This window comes from Thamnophis elegans, chromosome 2 (assembly GCF_009769535.1).
Source record: "Thamnophis elegans isolate rThaEle1 chromosome 2, rThaEle1.pri, whole genome shotgun sequence".
Taxonomy (NCBI): Eukaryota; Metazoa; Chordata; class Lepidosauria; order Squamata; family Colubridae; genus Thamnophis; species Thamnophis elegans.
The window spans coordinates 85,085,211-85,105,646 of NC_045542.1; the positions used below are offsets into that span (position 1 = coordinate 85,085,211).

At 38.9% G+C, this 20,436-nt stretch overlaps 1 protein-coding gene across 1 annotated transcript in view; it reads left to right on the forward strand.

Annotated features, from left to right (window-relative positions):
- The first annotated feature begins 10,153 nt into the window (after window positions 1-10,153).
- TCF7 (transcription factor 7) overlaps window positions 10,154-20,436 on the forward strand; it is a 135,699-nt gene continuing 125,416 nt past the window's right edge. Inside the window, exons 1-3 of the mRNA XM_032208627.1 lie at window positions 10,154-10,595; window positions 10,715-10,781; window positions 11,597-11,703. Coding sequence (XP_032064518.1) covers window positions 10,350-10,595; window positions 10,715-10,781; window positions 11,597-11,703 — 420 coding nt within the window. The 5' untranslated portion in view covers window positions 10,154-10,349. The remainder of the gene's footprint in view (window positions 10,596-10,714; window positions 10,782-11,596; window positions 11,704-20,436) is intronic.

Here is a 20,436-nt window from a genome sequence, read left to right on the forward strand (position 1 = left end):
GACTTTTGTGGGAAATACTCAGCATGTATTAGGGGGAGGGTATGTATGTATGTATGTATGTATGTATGTAATCTATCTATCTATCTATCTATCCATCCATCCATCCATCCATCCATCCATCCATCCATCCATCCATCCATCCATCTACTTACTTACTTACTTACTTACTTACTTACTTACTTACTTACTTATTTATTTATTTATTTATTTATTTATTTATTTATTTATTTATTTATTATTAAATTTATATGCTACCCATTTCACTGGGTGAAGCAACTCTTGTTCAGGAGATTCACAACTAGACAGGTTATTTAGACTGTATTTATTTAGATTTGACTTTTGTGGGAAATACTCAGCATGTGGTAGCCCTGCCTACTCCATGGATTATATCTAAAGATCATCATGCTTAGAATTGATCTTCTAAAACCACAGGGGTAATTTAATGAAGACTAATTTAAATCTCAGTTCTTTCACTGGTTCATTTCTAAGCTGGACCAAGTCTGGATCCAGTTCACTGTTTCCATCATCCATTTTCCCTTTCATCAGGGTTTCCAGCCTGCTTGTTTCTTTATGGATATTGCATGATTTCCCCAGACTTTTAACTTCTCTTCGCTACTCCAAACCCTTTGTACATCCCCTCCCACTGAAGAAATCTGCCTCTGCTAAATATTGAGCTGAAATTGAAGGACACAGTGGAAAAGAGCATACAGGAAAGCATTCAGGAGAAATAACCCCCACCCAGAGCCAATGTGGATGATTGTTTATTAGCTTGGTGGAAACTGAATATTTAAAATATTGTTCTTCAAAAAATGAATCCTGGGAACAGGAAAAAAACACCACATTGTCTGATCCACTTGGGAGCAACTCATTTGGCCTCTTCCAGAGTATAAACCAGTCAATTGCTCTGCAATTATGAAGTGAGACTATTTATGACCAAAAAAATATTTTTTTAAACTGTCTCCTAAAAGAACACAGGAGGTTTGCTGGTTTTCATTTAAAAGACATCTTGATTAATTTGAGAATGAATACAGTTGATAAGCTTTGCCAAATGTGGCACATTCCAGAAATATTGGACTACAGACACTATAAACTCTGCTGCCTGGGAATTATGAGCACTGTAATCCAACTTCTCCATGGGTGCCAAGTTCGTGATGGCTTGTATGAACAGAGGGTAGAAACCATCGCTGGAAGAGAAATGGACTGGCCTTCAGAATGTGCACAAGGGATTGCGTCATCAAAAATGAGTGAAGCAGGATTTTAAAAAATGATTGTATGTCAATTGTGTTTTAAAGAACTTTTGATCTCATGATCTCTCTTTTATGGATTTTTTTTCCTTGCTGCCATATTAAAAATCACAATTTGGTGACATATTTTGGAGGCTCTTGATACATATCCAAAACTTTTGGGTGCTTCATCTTGGGATCTCTATTTGTATATCTCTGAACTAGGAAGCATTGGTGATATTATATTAACAGAATCTATAATTCAATTTGATGGGCACAAATTAATAGTGACATCCAGGACTTAGCAGATCTGTTAAAAGTTATTGGAAATAATCATTTTAAAGATTTTTTTTAAAGGAAGAAAAATTTCCAGGTTATGGATATGTTTAGCTATATATTTTATAAGCTTATTTTATAAACAATTACAAAACTCTCTACTTTCATATTTACTGAAACTATTTATCTCGGAGTTTCTCAAACTTGACAACTCTAAGATGTGTAGAGTTGAACTCTTAGAATTCCCTAGCCAGAATTGAATTCACACATCTTAAAATTATAAAGGTTGAAAAATAGTGCTTTAATTTATTCTGATCATTGATCACTGATTCTGGAAGTAGTAAAAATCTCCAGATCCTGAAGTAGATCCAAATGATAACAAAGAAAAAATCATATGTCACCTAGTCATGTAAGCAATCTCTTTTAAAAATAATAATGCCACTCCAAATTATAATAAGCATCATAAATTACTATCCTGAACTTTAGTAAATAGGATAAAAATGTTGATATGGAATACATATCAAGATCAAGATTCATTTCCAAGAGGAATATACCTGATTTAAAATATTGAATATAATTAACTACTTTCAAACATCATGAGTGGTCTTCTTAATTTGGACAAATTCAAGGTCTATGAAATGATGGAAATGTCCTTTTTTTTAAGCCTTTAATTATAGTTACTAAACATTAACATTGAATAGCGTAACTATATTCATCTGGTACTGCCATATTTAGAACCAGATTCAGTTTTATCTTCTGGGTTTAAGGGTTTCTTTTCTCATCAATATGATATATATTAGGTATGGCAGTCTTAGACAAGAGAATTAGATGAAATCTAAAAATCAGACAAAGTAAGAAGTAACATCAATACTGTAGAACTGGACATGTATAGTCTGAATGGGACTAGTTGTTGCAAAATGTAGTACTGTATATGTCCATTGGCCTCGGGCTTTAAAGGAAAGGACATATACTTGCTACTGTTCAGTGGTAGGCTCCAAGTAACAATTAGAACCAGATTCCAATTACTCATCCATGAGCTGTCACTTGGTCAGTATGCCAACCCTCCATCTAAAGACTGCTTATGTATCTATTTGAGTGTAGAAGTTGAGTCTGTTTTATACCGGTACATCCATTTAAAGTGACCACTGTACTCACTTTGACGAACAGAACTCTTTAGCATGACCAACTCCACTCATGATAATGAACTTGAAGTTTTCTTATCAAATGACCAATACCCAGATGCTTCAAAGGCAGTGGCATTTAAAAAAATGTAGCCTTTTATTTAAATTTTTATTTATTCTTTATTTTATTTATAGAGGCCATTTAGACCTGCAATGAAATCTCAGCTTTATAGGACTTCTTCCTTTTTTTATAATATATGTATGTACTATATATAATTATTAACACATGTAATAATGTGTGTTGCATTTTTAAATACTGTGACTTGGTCTTGGGTCATAAATAACTCATCCATGATTTTTTTTTCCAAATTCTTTTTAACCCTACTTTATCTTGTGGGGCAAGCATCCACAAAAGCAGATCACATTTTTTTACCTAATTAACAGAATAAATAATAAAATATAGGAAAACCAATGTTATTTGCAACATATATATACAGTGTGTGTGTGTGTGTGTGTGTACGTACGTACATACATACATACATACATACATACATACATACATACATACATACATACATACATACATATATATATATATATATATATATATATATATATATATATATATACTTAAAGTCACAACCCCTGGTATGCCCTGGGAGGCAATAGAGCACAGGTTCGATTCCCAACTTGGGTATGGCTAGCTGATGAGAGCTAAATAGCTTGAAATAGATCTATACTAGTCTCCCTCTATTTATTTATCAGCATAAATATAGCATATATATATATATATATATATATATATATATATATATATATATATATATATATATATATATATATATATATATATATATGCATGTATTGAGTTCAGGGAGATTTAAACTCTAGAGAAGTGTATACAAGATCACAGTCCAAAATGAATTTGGTTTAAAAAGAAGTCGATTAAAACCAAATTCTCTAAAAGTTCAACCAAAAGAAAATTATTACAGATATCCACAATAACAGTAGAAGTCTTGAGGCTTTCTAGAATGAGACAGAAATAAACAAATGAACACTAATAGCTCTCTAGTCTGAGACAAAAAGGAAGGTATGCCTTTCATAGCATCAACAATTTGCCAGCAATATCTGGAAATAATGGTCAACAGTGGAAAGAGGACAGACAAAACATCACAATGCAAGCCCCACTCATTTTGTATGATCAGGTGTACACAAGGGTTGGAGCTTGCATTGCAACATTAGTCTGACATCATGCCAATTCTGGCACATCACTGTTCCCCTATCCCTCAACCACCTAAGAGTTTGCCTGAAGCTTATAAGAGATGAAGGGAGCTCCATGACATCTGCCAGTCCAGGAAGGAAAGTACCCTGCCAATCTTGCTTCTGAAAATGGCCTTTTCAGTATTTATTTTTCTTACTTTCTGATATAAATAACTTGCCATAAAAAAACAAATGTTGAAAAGAACAGACACCGAGGCTTATACTCCTTTATTAAATTAGATATTTCAGGAAAACATACACCTATGAAATGCTATTGGGCAGTGGCCAAATAGGATCCCTCTCTGTGAAGTGGAATGGTCAAATTGGAATCCCAGGGTAGCCTAAGTGGAATGGACAAGGTAGCTGGCCTTTTTGATGATGTCCCGTCCCCCGTCCCCCCCAATTGTGGAGTGGAACATTCTGCCCTCTGAGACGTGAATAGCTCCTTCCCTTCTGGGATTCCAGAAGATTGCTAAAGCCTTTTCATGTTCCAACAAGCTTTTTGCTGCTATTGATTGTTGCAGGTGCCCATCTTTGTACTTATATAATTTCCTTATACTGTCTGATGGTGTTTATGTTTGAATGATATTTTTATATGTGCTTGCTTTGTTGTACACGCCACTCATAGAGTCATATGATTTGGGTGATTAATGAAGACAGCAAATAAAGAAACACCAGAAAGAGTTTGGCACTCGTTTTTTAAAGTTTTTTGCCTTTTTTTATTTCCTGCAGGGAAGCAGCTAGGAACCCAGCAGCATTTAGGGGAAGGTGAGGTATTTTTTTAAATTTTCTTAAGGAGACCCATCATGTCAGAAGAACTGAAATGAAGGCATTCATTTTTTCCCCTTAAGTTATAATCGGGTGCCTCTTCCCCAAATTACTGAAAGAGAAAACTTGCCTTCACTGAAATTATTGGAGAAGCTTATAGTTACAATGTAATTAAGATATTCTACAACAAGGACTTATTTCGGGACTTCTTCCCCATAACAACAATGCAAATCAACTTGTGGCATTGCCCGCAGATATGATTTGACAAATGCATCAGGCTTATTGTTTCACTTTGATCTGCTTCCAATAAGATATCAGACAGATGATTTTCTTCTATATTTTTTAAAAAAATTTAGGGTGTGTATCCAATCACACATCTGAATTCTGTGCTTAAAGGAATACATTTCATAAAAAGAACTACCTCCTTCCATATAGTTTTGAACATATGAAGACATAAATCAACAAAAAGATAGGGATACAATTACTTTGTTTCCCCCAAAATAAGATGTTTTCTTTTGACCCCCGAAATAAGCGCTTGGCCTTATTTTCATGGAGGTCTTATTATTTTTGAGATGCAGGAGGCGGCAAGCATGGTCACCTCAGGGCTTCTGCTGTGTTGCAATATTTTGGGGGAGGGCTTATTTTCAGGGTAGGGCTTATTTTAGCGCATGCGCTCAAAAGCCTGCCTGGGCTTATTATCTGCGGATGTCTTATTTTCAGGGAAACAGGATACCGTTGTAGAAAGTTTGTTGGATCACTTTGTTTACACTAATTTTACTCTCACTATTCACACTCCTACATGATGCATTCATATATTATATGAAAAGATTGCTTTTAGAAACGCAACATTACTACCAGAGATAATGGTACATTTCTTGCACTCATCACTGCATAGTGCATTGAAAAAAAGAATGGCTTTAAAAAGTCTCCCATGTAAATAAAGGAACTCCTGGTATGTTTGTTATTTTCTTGCCACCAGTACAGAATCAGGTTGCTCTCACCTGTTTCTGGAATATTTATGTTTGTCAATTTAATTTTCCATCTATTTATTTATACCTCTTCCTCTCAATCACAGCCTCAAATTTCCTGGTGGTCATTCTTCAAAATTCTAACCCACTGCAGTTGAACTTACCTTTTTGAGACTGGCAAGGAACTAATATGTACTAGATTCTTTACCTTGGTTGATCCTCAGTTATGAAGTTACATTTTTTTAAAAACCTCTCAGATGTAGAATTCAGGATCCAAGATAATAATAATAATGACAGCCTTCCTTCTACAGTGTTCTATTCCATTGTGATTTGCCAAAAAGGCTGCCAAGTTTCTTGATATAGCAGAATATAGCTCAACAATTAGAAACAATAATAACAGGCAATACAAATCCCTGCATGTTTATTCAGGCTGCATTATGGCTAAAAGCAAAGGCCTTACTCTTCTGTAAACCACACATATTTAAATATAAATCCTCTTGAATTTGGTAGCGGTTTTTTTCTATATGAAGCAGTACAGGGTTGTGATATAACTGCAGATCTTCCAAAATATATAGGCAACAACTTGTGCAAGAACCCAGCATTGTGGTATTTATGGACCATATCTCTTCCTCCAAGTGATACCCATAGCAGCAGATGTCTTTTTATGCAACTTCCAGGCGTCTTCTGTCACTTATCTCAACATGTGTTGGCTATAGTACAGCACTTCAACCTGCTGGCCTCGTCCAGGTGAATTGGAAATTAAAGTTTTTATTATTATTTTCATTGTAGATGGTCAGCCAGTCTCTTTTTCCTGAATCATGAGTCAGCACAAATATTCTGTAATTCAAGACCTTTCAATGGAAGAAATAAAAGGGGAACAAGAGGACTGTGGATTAATTATGACTGCTCTGCTTAGGGATTTAACTGTAAAATTTCCACATGCAGCAAAATTGGCTAATATATGAAGTTCACCTTTAAAAAGGTTATCCAGACCTCTTTCTCTTTACGTCATCTTAAACTTGAGTTAACCATCTGTGTCCCTTTAAATCTCGGGTCTATATTAGATCTCTGTCCATCAGAAATGCAGGAGAAAATATTTGCTCTGTTGGAAGATTATGTGATATTTGTATTCTCAGCTTCACCACTGTGGGTTTCTTTAAATAGAAGCTATACTTTACTTCTAAATTGCTTAAGGCAAAGGAAGCAGAAACGATGTTTATGAATGTTTAAATGCAAATGGAAAGGAGAGTGAATGCTATGCTAGCTAACATCAAAGGCTCACCAAAGACTCTGCATTAATAAGCCTCTTTGTTTCCTGGATCACAGATTACAACAGGTTTCCAACTCATTGCCAAGGTTTTATCTCCATTTGGGAGGGCTGTAAATCGCAGGCTATTTCGCTCGCTCGCTGCCTTTCACATGCAAAACGAGAGAGTCTCAAAACACGAGGTGGGGGGGGGGGGAGAAAGAAAGAAACGAAAACTGGGAGCCACAAATCTGCTTCATGTTTTTTCCTCCCTCCTCGCGCTCTTCGCGTTTTGCTTAGAAGCAGAACCGGGGCAGAAAAGCAAGGAGCGACCCGGGCTGATGTTTAATCTAGAGAGGGTTGGTTTCAGGCAGTACTTCGGACCTTTTGAGAGCGGCGGGGTGGGGGGAGATCCAGGAAAGCTCCGTATGACTGTTTTCGGTCTTTCGGGGGGGGGGGTGTCAGTGCCTGGGAGATGGAGGAGTCTCTGCCATCCTGAGAGAGAGAGACAGACAGAGAGACAGAGACTGAGAGACAGAGGGAGATTTTGAAGATAGGGGTCTAAGCGCGCCCTGAGAAGTCGCGCATCTGCTAGAAAAGTTGTTTCTTCTCCTTTTTTTAGTGGCAGGGTGCGTTTTGCTTTTGAGCTGCCGAAAAATAAATCTTTTCAATAGCAGAACACGACCTTTAAGCAAAGGAAGCGCTGGAGATAATTGAGGTGTTGAAAGTAACAATTATGTGCCATGCGGAGAGTATGAAGACCTCTTTACGTGGAATTGTTGAAATCCCCGACCAGATGAAAGGTTTGCAAAGACCCGCAGCTGTCCCGCTATGAAAAGGAGCGGGAGTCTCGTCGGACGGTGGTGGTTTTTTGTTTTTTTGTTTTTTTTACTATTCATTAACTTTTGCGTACAAGAATTGTGAGCGCCAGGTTGGGAAATATCGTCTCAGAACTGTCTCGTGAGTAACAGGGACTTTGAGGAGGACCCCAAATGAAAAATGTGTCGCCCAAGTTCACTCCCCACCCCGCCTCTGGACGACTTTAAGTGGTTTGAAAACCGGCTGAAAAGTTGCTAATTTCATGTTTCCTTATCCTCGGGGCACGTTAGGAAAAGTAATCATTATCTGAGATCCAGTGTTACATATCTTTATTCCAGGAGGGATCACCAATACCACAGGAGGAGAAATTGAGAAAAGAAAAAAGAAAATAGAGGAGTTCCCTGATTTTTTTTTACAGGAGGGGGCGGGGGGGTTAGAGGTTTCGGGAACCTGGAAACCCCACCAGACACAGATAAATGCTTTTAGCACTGTATGACCAGTTGACAGGCATAAAAAGCGAGAAAAGGGCTTTGCCCATTCATAGCGCAAAACAGCCTCACCCCCAAATATAAATGGGCATTCTTGGACCCAGGTGTGTTGAGCTTCTTTGCAGCCAATGAGACCAAAAAGGAGGATAACCGGCATGGGGTAAATATCAAAAAGAGAACCTACACTTGATTTATTCAGAAGTCCCTCCCATTGGTTCAATGTACCAAAAAATGTGGCTTGAGTTGCAGGCATAGCTGGAAAAGCTGAGTCTTTATTAATAATAATAAAAAAACCAACCCACTGCTGATGCTTCATGTTGTTTGACTAGTTTGGGTTTAGTCTAAACCCCAAGTTTAATTTAAAAAATAGTTCTGCCCATTCATTAAGAAAATAAAATACAATAAAATAAGGGCAATTAAGGCTGTAATCTAACCCTTGCTTATTTAAAAGTTGGTGCCATTAAAATTAAAAAAATTGTGTCTAGGATCTGTGGGGAAGACAGGCATGTCTCGCTAGATAGAACAACAGCTGTAAACAGCAGCGCTGCAATTTTGGGTGACTGGATGTCAGAAAGACCTGATTTTATTTCACCTAGTATAACAGAGTAATATAGAAATAGTTATAAGTCATGTGAATTTACTAGGAAATAGTGTGGTTAATTGGACCCCTAACATAGTTGTTTGTTTATTTGTTTATTATGCATGTTGCATTAATCTAGTCAACTGTTTTATGTAACAATGGTTAAACAAATCAGGGTTTGGTTTGACATGTGAACCCATTCCTGGTTCCATTCCCCTTAGATGATTTCCAAATAAATGGCTATGGAATCATCAGACCCTTAACAGCAATCAATATCCTTTACTCAGAAAGAAACCCCACTGTGGTCTCATGGAGAGCGGGAGAGACAGGCAGACAGACAGGCGGACAGATTGTGAGTTTTATGGAGGAATGGTTCCAAAAACCCAACAGGGTATATTCCGAAATGTTGAAGGTTTTTTTTAAGTGAATATTAAGATGAGTACAGAGTATTAATAATATTTTTTTAAAAAACACCACCGTCTCCTCCTCTAAGTCAATTGCCCAAAGATTAATGCTGCTGCATTAAAACAGGCTTTTCCCAACTTGCTTTCCTTCCCAGGGTGTTGGACGACATCTCCCATAATCCCCAGTCACCCTGGCCTCTGGTTAGACGAGCTGATTGGGAATTCTGCGAGCTGTCCGAGCCACCTGGAGGCAACCAGGTCGGGAAGGGTGGGGTGGGGGTGCAGTAGAAGGGAGCAGCCCGGAGCCAAGCCCCCATTGTTCGCTCGTGCCGCGGCTCTCCTCCTGCGCTGACTGCGCACAGGTCAGCGGCGTCTGCGTATTAACTTGCGCACCAACACGTGTACGCGCGCCAATCCCTCGGATGGGACCAACTTTGGGGTCAGGAAGAGGGAAAGCTCGCTCCCCTTCTTCTGCCTCGCCGAGATTGTATTCCGCGGCCCTGCCAAGGTTTGGAGAACGGCTGCCGCCCTTCGTCCCGCGGAGGCGAGAGCGCCGGTTCTCAATTGCCCGTCGCCAGCATCCCCTGCAGCCATGCGGAAGGAGACGGGCGCTGTCTCTTTAAGGCTGAAAGCGCGTCGCGGGAGAACAGAGTCTTCCAATCCCTCCCCGCCGCTGTCAATCAGCCGGCGGCGGCTTTGATGTTGAAAGTCTTTGGCTAGGGCTCTCCAGTGTTCTTCCAGAGTCGCGCACTTTAACAGCGCTGAGCTCGGCTGCTGCTCGGGGTGGTGGTGATTTTTTTTCTTCTTCTTTTCCTTCCCAGCGAAAGCCGCCGGCGCTCCTCCTCCAGCTTTCTCATCCAAGCTAAGCTATTTAGCTGGCTGGCCGGCCGGCCGGCTGCTACTTAATCAAACTTTCCCGGGGCTGGGGAGGGAGGGGCACCCGAGACCGCGGAGGGGGCGGGGGGGGGAAAGCGGTTGGTCGCTGCCTCGACCCCTCCGGTTGCTTTTCCTGCCTTGGAGCCTAGTCCCCCCCCCCCTCTAGTCTGGGCTAGCGCCCCGACGCGAGTCGAAGTGCCAGGGTACCGCTCAAGGGGGGGTCGCCAAACGTTTGGAAAGAAAGAAGGAAACCGGAGTGCGCCGCTCTCTTTCAAGGCGCCCAAACTTCGCTCTTCCCCCTGGCTTGGCTCGGGAAGAAAATGCCCCAACTCAGCGGCGGAGGCGATGACTTGGGAGCCAACGACGAGATGATCGCCTTTAAGGACGAAGGCGAGCAAGAGGAGAAGACCCAGGCCAACGTCTTCACCGAGGGGGACCTGGCTGACCTCAAATCATCCCTGGTGAATGAGTCGGAAAGCGGTGGCGGCGGCGGCGGCAGCAGCAACCGTCAGGCGTCCAACTCAGCAACAACCGGAGCCGCCGCCGCCGCAGGAGCCCATCCCGAGGTGAGAGCGAACCCCGCCCGCCCCAGATCACTTTCTCCTCTTCTGCCAAACTTTACATAATATTAATATTAATAATAATAATCGACCTTCATCCCTTTCTCTCTCCTCGCCTTTTGCAGGCAATCCGGCGGCTGCAAGAGCCCCAGAGGGTCTATCCAGAGAAACTCCCGGATCACATGGACGATGGTCAGTTTCGACGAAGGGGGGGGGGAAGCCATCCGCTCTTCTTCTCCTCCTCCTCCTCCTCCTCCTCGCCTCCTCTCCCCGCCGCCCACCTTTTCCTCTCACCCCTCCGTGCCTCGAGGGAGGGAGCATGACCGCCGAGGGGAGGGGAGAGAAGGGGGAAGGTTTGACAGCCCCCGTGCTCCGCGGGGGAGACGTCAATGCCTCGCTGCTAAATCAAAGCGGGCAAAACGCTTCGCGCTCGCGCCGGAGAGGGACTCCGCACCGCTCGTGAAAGCCCCTTGACCCGCGGGGCTGCCGGGTGCAGGCGGCTGAAACTTAACAGAAAGGTGCTTCTCCGAAGGCTGTCATCCCCACTACACCTCTTTTGCATGCACACCCGCACGCACACTCCCCAACTCAGCCTATTTTTCCTCCCCACAACTGACTATTGCATCAGGGAGGTAAAGTTTTTTGGGGTACTGTTGGCACAGTGAGCTCCTTGCAGGGGTGAAAGTTGGAAGTTTGGGGAAGAGGTAAGGAAGCAAGTAGAAATACCTGGGACAGAATGCATCCCATTCCTCATTAACCAAGAGCACCAGTTTAACCAAGGTGGAGAAATGAGCCCATGCGCCCACTGCTTTCATCCTGGGAGGTGGTGGTCCTTTCATTCCTGCCTTATCTTTTACCACCAGATAAGTTGCAGACTGAGGCTCAGCTGAATGTCAGGTGAACATCACAGATGCTAGCGAGAACAAACAGTGCAACAAATGCATGTGGACTGGAGGGGAGATTGGTTCTGAGATGAAATCCTAACCAAAGACTTTGAATTTTGACAGGTTTAAAACATCAGGACCCAGGGATGTATAAAGGATCTCCTTATTCTGGATACCCTTTCCTCATGCTGTCTGATCCTTACCTGCCAAATGGATCTATGTCACCTTTGGTGAGTACACTTCCCCTCCCCTTCTTAAATTCTTACACTATGTTGATCGTGTTTCAAGGCTGAAATTAACAACTTTAATCTTCAAAACTGTTAGCATGATAGGTTCCATTAAAAGGAATTGTGGCCTTTTATGCATTACATCCTTTGCCTTGCAATGCTGCTAAACATGCTTGCTTATGGAGGGGGGGGGAAGATTGTCTCTTATCACCCCAAAGCACACGTGTAAAGCAAATTAGCAAAATTATAGTAGTAGTAATAGTAGTATTGCTTCTACTCTTCTACTGTACTAAAGTTATTAAAAAAAAACAATTGATCAGAAATGGCTCAGTTAAGGATCCATTCCTTGACTATTTTTTTTAAAAAAATCTCCTATGGCAAAGAGGATTTTCCCCCCAATGTACCTTAAGCTAAGCAGGCATTATAAATGTGTACCTAGCAGATGCGAAGCCCTACTTACTTCCAGATAAATATGCTGGTTGGAGATTTCATCAGTAGCTGGATCTCCCACCCTCCTTCTTGCCAGAGATTTAACCTGGTTGCAAGCAGTCAACTCTGAAAATCATGCATTTGTGGGTGTAGAAATTGAAGTTTCTATTAATCAGGCTCCTTCCACAGTAAATCCCCCTGAATTTGAAGCAGAGGAGTTTAAACTGAATTCTGAATCCTCACTTTTATTCTACCTTTGCACAGTAAATTAGTGTAGAGATTATTTTAAGAAGGCAAACTTTGTGTTCATGAACTGGTTTAGTGACCATGGGTTAGAAATGAGCTTGTTGTCTTGTTTGTAAGATTACGGCACACAGGCACATGGGAAAAGTACATTTTAGTACCCTGCCTACATTGGGGGGGGGGGGAATGTTTTAATGAAAACTTATTTTGTTGCATTGGGGAACCAAGGAGTATATTACAGTTGGATATAAGGAAATATATTAATAAAAATTCTTTAATATACAGCGCATTTGTTATTGGTGTTTGGTATTAATAAAATGTGGATCCTACATTTTCTTTCCTTTAAAATATCTTCTGTTTTCTTCAATCTCTATAGAGAGCTCCACTGAATAAGAATTGCAAAGATGTATGCAAAGAAGCTTTTAAAAAATAGTGCTACTATTTTGTAGTAAATAAATAAACTATTTTTAGTATTCAGTGTAACACTCTTTGCAGCTGGGGCCATGTTGAGTGCTTATTGACAAATGATCATAATACAAACAGTGATCTTGGCCTCACTAGTTACAGATAAGTTATGTGCTATCAGATGGATTTAGCTGTTGGTAGGATGTGTTTGAGATTTGTAGCATTAGATTCTATATTGTAAAAAGCTGCCTGTAGTTTCTTTCTTACTAATAAAAAAGGGGATAAATTGATCAGCGTAATAAAATGTTGCAGAGTCCAATCTGAGTTCTCAGTTCCCCGAGGATGGGCTCCAGCATGAGTCCAAAAGCTCTGGTCCCGGTGACCAACTCAGATTGGACCTTGCAAAATTATCTTGGGACAATTATATTTGTCTACATTCATAAAGTGTTGCCACTTCCTGCTTTCTTATTTGCCATTTTCCTGCAATTGTTTTATGCAATTATTGGAAGACTTTCTTTTGTGCTTATACACATCTCAGTGAAGACTACTTTCCAATGTTTGGAAGGTTAATTGGAAGATTTAAATGTTGCTGTGAGTGTGGCTTTGTTTTTCTTTCAGCTTAACCTCAAGTATAGGAGGATTCAGTTGCAGTCTTACTCTAGAATCCACAGCAATAAATCTAGTTCATTTCAGAGGGGCTTAGTCCCAGATTTGCTCCTTCAGGCTGCAATCTAGTACACAGTTAACTGGAAGGAAGCCCATTAATCAAAAAGGGATTGTTTCCACTGCAGTATACATAGGATGGTGCAATTCAGGACAGTTTCTCTGCCCTTTCAATATAACGTCAGATCTTGGGGAGTTTTGTGCCTTAAACATTTTTATTCTGTGTGAAAAATCTATCCGAAATCGAAAAAAGGCCAGTGTCAAAAGAAATGCAGTCAAAGAAATGTATCACTCTCTGTGCTCACTAGAAATCGATGGAGCTTTTAAGTGAGAAAAACTGTTGCTTTTGCATAGGTTGAATGTTTGTTTGGGTTTTGTCAAGTATAACGTTAGCATTGTCTCCTCCCTCCTTAAAGAAAACAGATTCTTGGGCAGCTAGCTGGTGTCAAAAGGAGATGTTTCAATTTTATCTATTGAATAGATAAAATAAGACTTTGAGGGGGAAGCAAGACTTCAGATCTGGACAAGGAAAGGGTCTGAAATGTAGATGGTAGCAGATTCCAAGGGGAACTAGAAAACGAATCCATCCTGGGCTGAGCGTACTAGACCTCACCAAAATTCCGTCATTTGGCTTCCTGTATCAATTTCTCTCCAGAGACCGCAGTAATTGACATATTGGGGTATTATGCCAATGAAAGTGGAAGTTCTGCTTTGCTATTTAAGTTAAGAAGTTTGTCAACAATTTATTATCTCCATTTAAAGCCATCTCTGGAAACAGCGGTCAATTCAGATTCTGGAGGCAGATTCTTCGGTTAATACATTTGATTAAAACATTATCTAGACTGTAGCAGAAGTGATTTGGATTGAAAGTGTTAAATTTCCTAATCTCCAGAACTCAAATTACTGCTGCCTCTCCCCCCCCTCCATTTAGATGTTTCAGCTTTTTTTATAGTTTTGGGTTGTCTCTTTCTGCAACTTTTCTGTCTTGGTGACTACTTGTTATAGTCTTTTTTAAAAAATAAAAATAATAAACAAAGATAAACAAGCAAATTTCAAGCAGATTCCGTCCAATAAGAATCAAAGGAGTTAAAGGCTGTTATCAATGGGGGAAACAAATTCTGTGTAAGCTAAAAGAATAATGGGGTAAGTATGTAAATGGAAACTGTACATATTGCTAGAAACCAGGAAGAAATTAATATCAGGATAGCAGTTTGTGCAAGGTAATAATTTTGGTACTCGTCCCTTAAGTGCATTGAAACATTTAGAGCGAGATAGACATTTATTTCTACAGTCTGTTTAACAACCAATCGCCACTATTGAATTTTTAGCATTGATCGTTAGATTATATACAAAGCACAGAGCGACAGCCTGATGTTCACTGTAAGCTTTTCTTTGCTCAGAAGTCACTGGTATTGATAGTAAAGCAGTTCCATGTTTTAATTGGCTTCCCTGGACCAAATTTACACCAAGTAATATTCTAGTTTTATCATTCCAGAAATTCAGACATTTCTGGAAAAGTAGTAGCCTCATTTAAAAAAAAAAAATTCTCAAAATTTCTTAATAAGAAGAAAATGATTTTAGCAACAGTACATTTAAAAAAAAACAGAGGGAAAGGAGACATTTAGTTTTAGAGTGTTTCACTGGCCTTTGAGTTTTCTGTCAGTTATTTGCAAATAAATGAAAGCAATATATATATGTATATATATTAAAATTATCTTTCCTGTTGAAGAATTAACTGTAGGAGCAGCATTCTCATTGATATCTGATGTAAAATTATGTTAAAGCACAGTCTGGAAGAGATTTACCCAACAGAAATATCAAAAAGGATACTATCCTTACCCCTAATTAGTGGAGCAAATCTCCATTTTATGGACTATCTCAGCAATTTCTGTTAGAGCAACTTTGTGGGCTGTCTCTTATGCAGAAAGATCACTGACATTTTCTTCTTTAGCACTTCCGCATGAAAATATGAGAAATTTTTCTTTAAAAGATTGCTGGCTTCGCAAAAGTGTCTCTATCAACAGCAGTCAAAGCAAGTCCTCGACATACGACCACAATGGAGCCCCAAATTTCTGTTGCTAAGAGAGACTATTGATAAATGAATTTTGCCCCAGTTTATAATCTTTATCGCCACAGTTGTTAAGTGAATAACTTCAGTTGTTACTTTAGTAACATGGTTGTTAAATGAATCTAACTTCCCCATTGACTTTGCTTGTCAGAAGGTCACAAAAGGGGATCGCAACTGTCATAAATATGAGTCAGTTGCTAAGCATTGGAATCTTGAGCACATGACCATGCGGAGGCTGCAACAGTTGTAAGTGTGAAAAATGGTCATAAGTCATGTTTTCAGAGCCATTGTAAATTCAAATAGTAAATGAACTGTTGTAAATTGAGGACTACCTGCATAGGAGACTTTTTGTAGTGCTGTCCTATACTGTATATATCTAAAAAATCTGCTAAAAATAAATGACATTGTTTGCAATAGATCTTGCCCCAGCTGTTTATGGGATCATAATCTTAAACTATTTTGGGGGATGCAGAAAATTAAATTGCTGAAGCAGAAATTTGAAATAGCAAAGCTCTTCGTATGGAGACGGAATAGGTATTGATGTACTAAAATAAAATATATTTTTTCAGTGGTTGGCTTTCCGAAATTGATTAAAGTTCATATTATAACTTTTAATCAGGAAAATACTAAGCAAAATTGTGGCACATGCAGATGTGCTTGTATGATTTCTCAGTTGGATATTTCCAATATCTTCAATTTTTAATAAATATCAAGGAGGGAAAAAAGGTTTATTTTGGTCTGCAAATTAGCAAAATAATGCTATGTTTGGTTCAACCTGAGTGTGACTTCCAGTCTATGCATCTATTCAAAGGTTCCCTTTAATTCATTTGAATACATGCCGTAGGAGGTTATGTAATACATATAATATATTCTACTGCTTGTAATATAGTATAAACAACTGTTTGCTAGGTTTTACCTTGGGGAATGTAGAGGAGTATTGGGGTAACGGAGAATGAAGGAAATATTCTGGCTAAATTTTAGACTAGAAAAGGCCTCTTTTGATTAGTGCAAATCTTTTGGAAAAGGTGCTTTGCAACATGCAGGTTGCAAAGGTACTACAAAGTACCTTTCTTAACATGGTTAAAAAGCCCTATCCTTTCCTAGGCTTGTGTGACTACTTTGTAAGCTGTTCTCAACTATCTTGACATGTGTGCATAGGATGACTACTTGGTTTTGTCGTTTAAAAAAATGACAACAAATGCCTGTGCATGATTCTCCTAAAGCTACAGACAATTATACTTGTGTACTAGTTATTCAGCTATTATTAACTGATACCTGAGGTCTCATCCTATGTAAATATCAACTGCAATACATCTCTTTCAAGCCACATTCTTCAAGGTTTTGTAAGCAATGCATGCCTGATAGTTGTTTTGTAAAATTCTATGGGATCATCACATTCTGAGAACTTTTAATTTAGCTAGTAGAGACTGCTTGTGGTTTTTATATGACTGAACCACCACCAGCAGCAGTCAAGTAGATCCCTGAGAAGGTCTTTCAAGCTTATTATCTCAATCCCTTTAAAAGGCAGCTCTATTCAAAGCAGAACATCACCAAGAAAATAAGCATAGCTATGCAATTCTGCTTTATCAGGTGAATGTACAGTACAGGATTTATGGTTACATTACCAGATTAGAATTGGAGTGATCCAAATTCAAATTGCTATGGTTTTAGAAAGCTCATTGAGTGATTCTGACCCATACATGATCTCTTAGCCTTACAGCACAGGTATGTTGAGGAAACACAATGGCCATTCAGTCATGCATACCACTTGAGTTCTTCAAAGAAAAGATATGGTCTCAAGTTATCAATAATGTTTTTTATTATTTATTTTATTCACCTTGGATGCTGCCCAACTCTAGTCAACTCTGGGTTAAAAAAAATAAACAGCCATGTGCAATCCAGATCAAATAAACAATGAAGAAGGTGGAAAATCCACCTAGCACCAATATTTATTCATTTTTTACCCTATTTCAAGAGTTGCTAGTTTTGTTCATGCTACATCTGATAGCAACACAATTCCCAGGGCTGCCTTGAGTCAAAGCTGTAGTAAAATAAACTTAGCCATTATTTGTAGAAGGGCTAAATCATTCAGTATAGGAATGTAAGAATTTTGGAGAGATATACCAGTCTCTTCCCCAAATAGACCAATAGTTGAATTGATATGAATTAATTGATCAACTGCATCAAACCATTGTTATAAATATATATTTTCTTATTATTGTTGTTTCTAAACCATAGTGTATTCCTTAATATGTATGACCCCAGGTAGCTGTAGCTTATTTAGTAAACAAGTTTGAAATGAATCATGTATATGACAACGTTTGTGAACTGGGTCATTATAAGGAAGCTTCCTTTGTTCCTAAATTTGTGCCGGGCAGACTTTGTTGAAGAAAGTATGTCCTAGTATTGCTTGATTAGCAGTCCTATGACACAGATAGTAAAGGAAGAGGAAACAAAGGCAGAAGTCAAAACAGCACTAGGACCAACCAACCAATAATTCGGAGAGAAGGGCTTTCACTTCCAGCTAAATGTGGATTCCTGCAGACCATTACAGGATTCTCTTAAGGGACTGGCATACCTTGCCCATCATGTCTTGCAATGCCCTGATCTTTACAGTGATCCAGAGATCTCAGGAATTTTAGAAGGCAGCTGAGCAGAGAGACTCTTTCAGGGATTGGTCTACCAGTATTAGGTGGGAACTTTGTGCTAATAGCAACATTTGCTAGCTAGAAGAAAAGGCGAGAAGTGCATCAATTGGTGTAACAGCATAGAAAGGTTCCTAGATTAATGTTGCCTTGTTATATACTGCAGGAATCTATGTGTGAGCAAACTGAATTATCAGGGACCATGTAAACATGTATAGGATGCTGGGGTTAATACTATAATCTTTTCTCTTGACATTTTTCATGGGCATAATTATCCAATTATGGTTCATGTTATAAAAAATTACTTAAGAATACCTCATAGTAAATGAAAAATCAAAGATATTCATGTTTTAGAATCTGACATCAATATCCTATGTATTTTTATCCAAAGGTAGACCGGATGGGTCTCACTTCCTGGTAAATTCATTTAGGATTCCAAAATATCTTTTCCTACTATGTATTATCATAACACTAAAATTGTTGGAGCAGTACGTGTGTATGCATGTATGTGTGTGTGTTGGAGAGAAAAAGAGGTTGATATTCAGCATAGGGAAAACTTATTTTTCTGAGCTATATTGGCCGGGAGGCTTTGGATTTCAGAGGACAAAGATATTAATAGGGATGGGGCAACATTTCAAAGATGCTTAAAGCTCTTTTTGGCTAAAACGTTAAATATTAAGTGGTTTAAAATTATTAACTATTGAATAGTTTTTAAAACATTACTAACAGCATTTTTACAACTTCTCTCTCTTTCTCTCTCTCTCTCTTTCTCCATTAATTATCAGTTACACCATCAGGATTAAGCAGTTGCTGTGTGTTTGTGTGGGTGAGAAAGAGAGGCAGAGAAAAGTACAGTGATTTTTTTTCTATTTTTGCCTTTGGCCTGCATTCCTTGAGCTAAGGATCAATTAACTGTTTAGCAATTCAATCAGTAATGAAATAGCATAAGAAATAGGCTCAGAGTGGTGTCATAATACATTTTAATATTTATAAAGTTTTCATGTGGTTCAAAGCACTTCACATACTTGACAGTAATCTGTATAATGTCTTTATAAATAAAATCGGTTTTATTTCCCCCTCTCCCTCCCCCTTTTATCATACATGGATAAACTGAAGCTAACAGGAAATTCTTAGCCCAAAACCATGTAGTGATTTCATGGCAGAAGCACTTGTGGAGGATAAAAGCATCAATTTCCTTTTCACATAATTAATAGCACATTTAAGATTAAGCAATGCCGAAAACGTCCATAGAAAGCTATTACTTTATCAATTCCTAGTATAGTCCTTTAAAATGGGAAGATTGGGGTGTCGCAGCTAGCCTGTTCACGCAGCAAATACTTTCATGTTCAGCAAGCCAATAGAAAGTTAATGAATTTAGAATGATAGAAGGGAAATTAGACAACATCTAGTCCAATTCCCTGGCTCAGTCTAGGCTTCACCTGAGCATCTCCCACACCATTGGTCTCACCATATCACATGGCAGCTTGTTTCTCTGATTGATAGCTTCTGTAGTCAGGAGGGTCTTCTTGAACCTTCTTCCATTTAATGTTAACCCATTGATCTTGATCCTGCACCCTGAAATAATAGAAAAGAAGGCCATTGCATTTTTTATTGTAACAAACTTCCAGAAATATAATATTCTCTGAAGGCTGAACATATCCAGATCCTTTATTAATTATTCCTCACAGAGCTTGGTATTTAAACCGTTCACCATTTTTGTAGGGCTCCCCTGATTTGTTGGTGTCCTTTTTGAACAATAGTGTGTAGAACTGGACACAGTATCCCAAATGGGGTCTGAGCAGGACAGAGTTGAAGAGGATAATTACTTGCACTCTGCAATCCTATTAATACACACCCAATAAGACACTTGCTTTTTTAACAGCTGTGTCTTACTGATGGCTCATGTTTTACCTGAAGTCAAAAAGAATATCTTAGAGTCTTTTCACCTGCACTGCTATCAAACAACTCTGCCCTATCTTTTTCTTGTGCTTTACATTCCCCCCACTAATCTTGGAGCTCTACTGTATATTACTGTCTATCATACTCCATCCCATTCATTTCTCCTCACTACTCAAGGCTGTTTAGATCTTTTTGAAGCATTTCTCTTTCATGTAAAGAATTAGCCACCTTCCTAGTTCTGGTTTTTCTACAAACCTTTAAACTGAAGCTACATGGTAGATTATGGTCTATTACCTTTGCCGAAGAGACCTTCATTCTATAGTTAATTGATATATTATAATAACATATTATTGATATGTTTTGCTTGTTATTGTTCCATTTTAA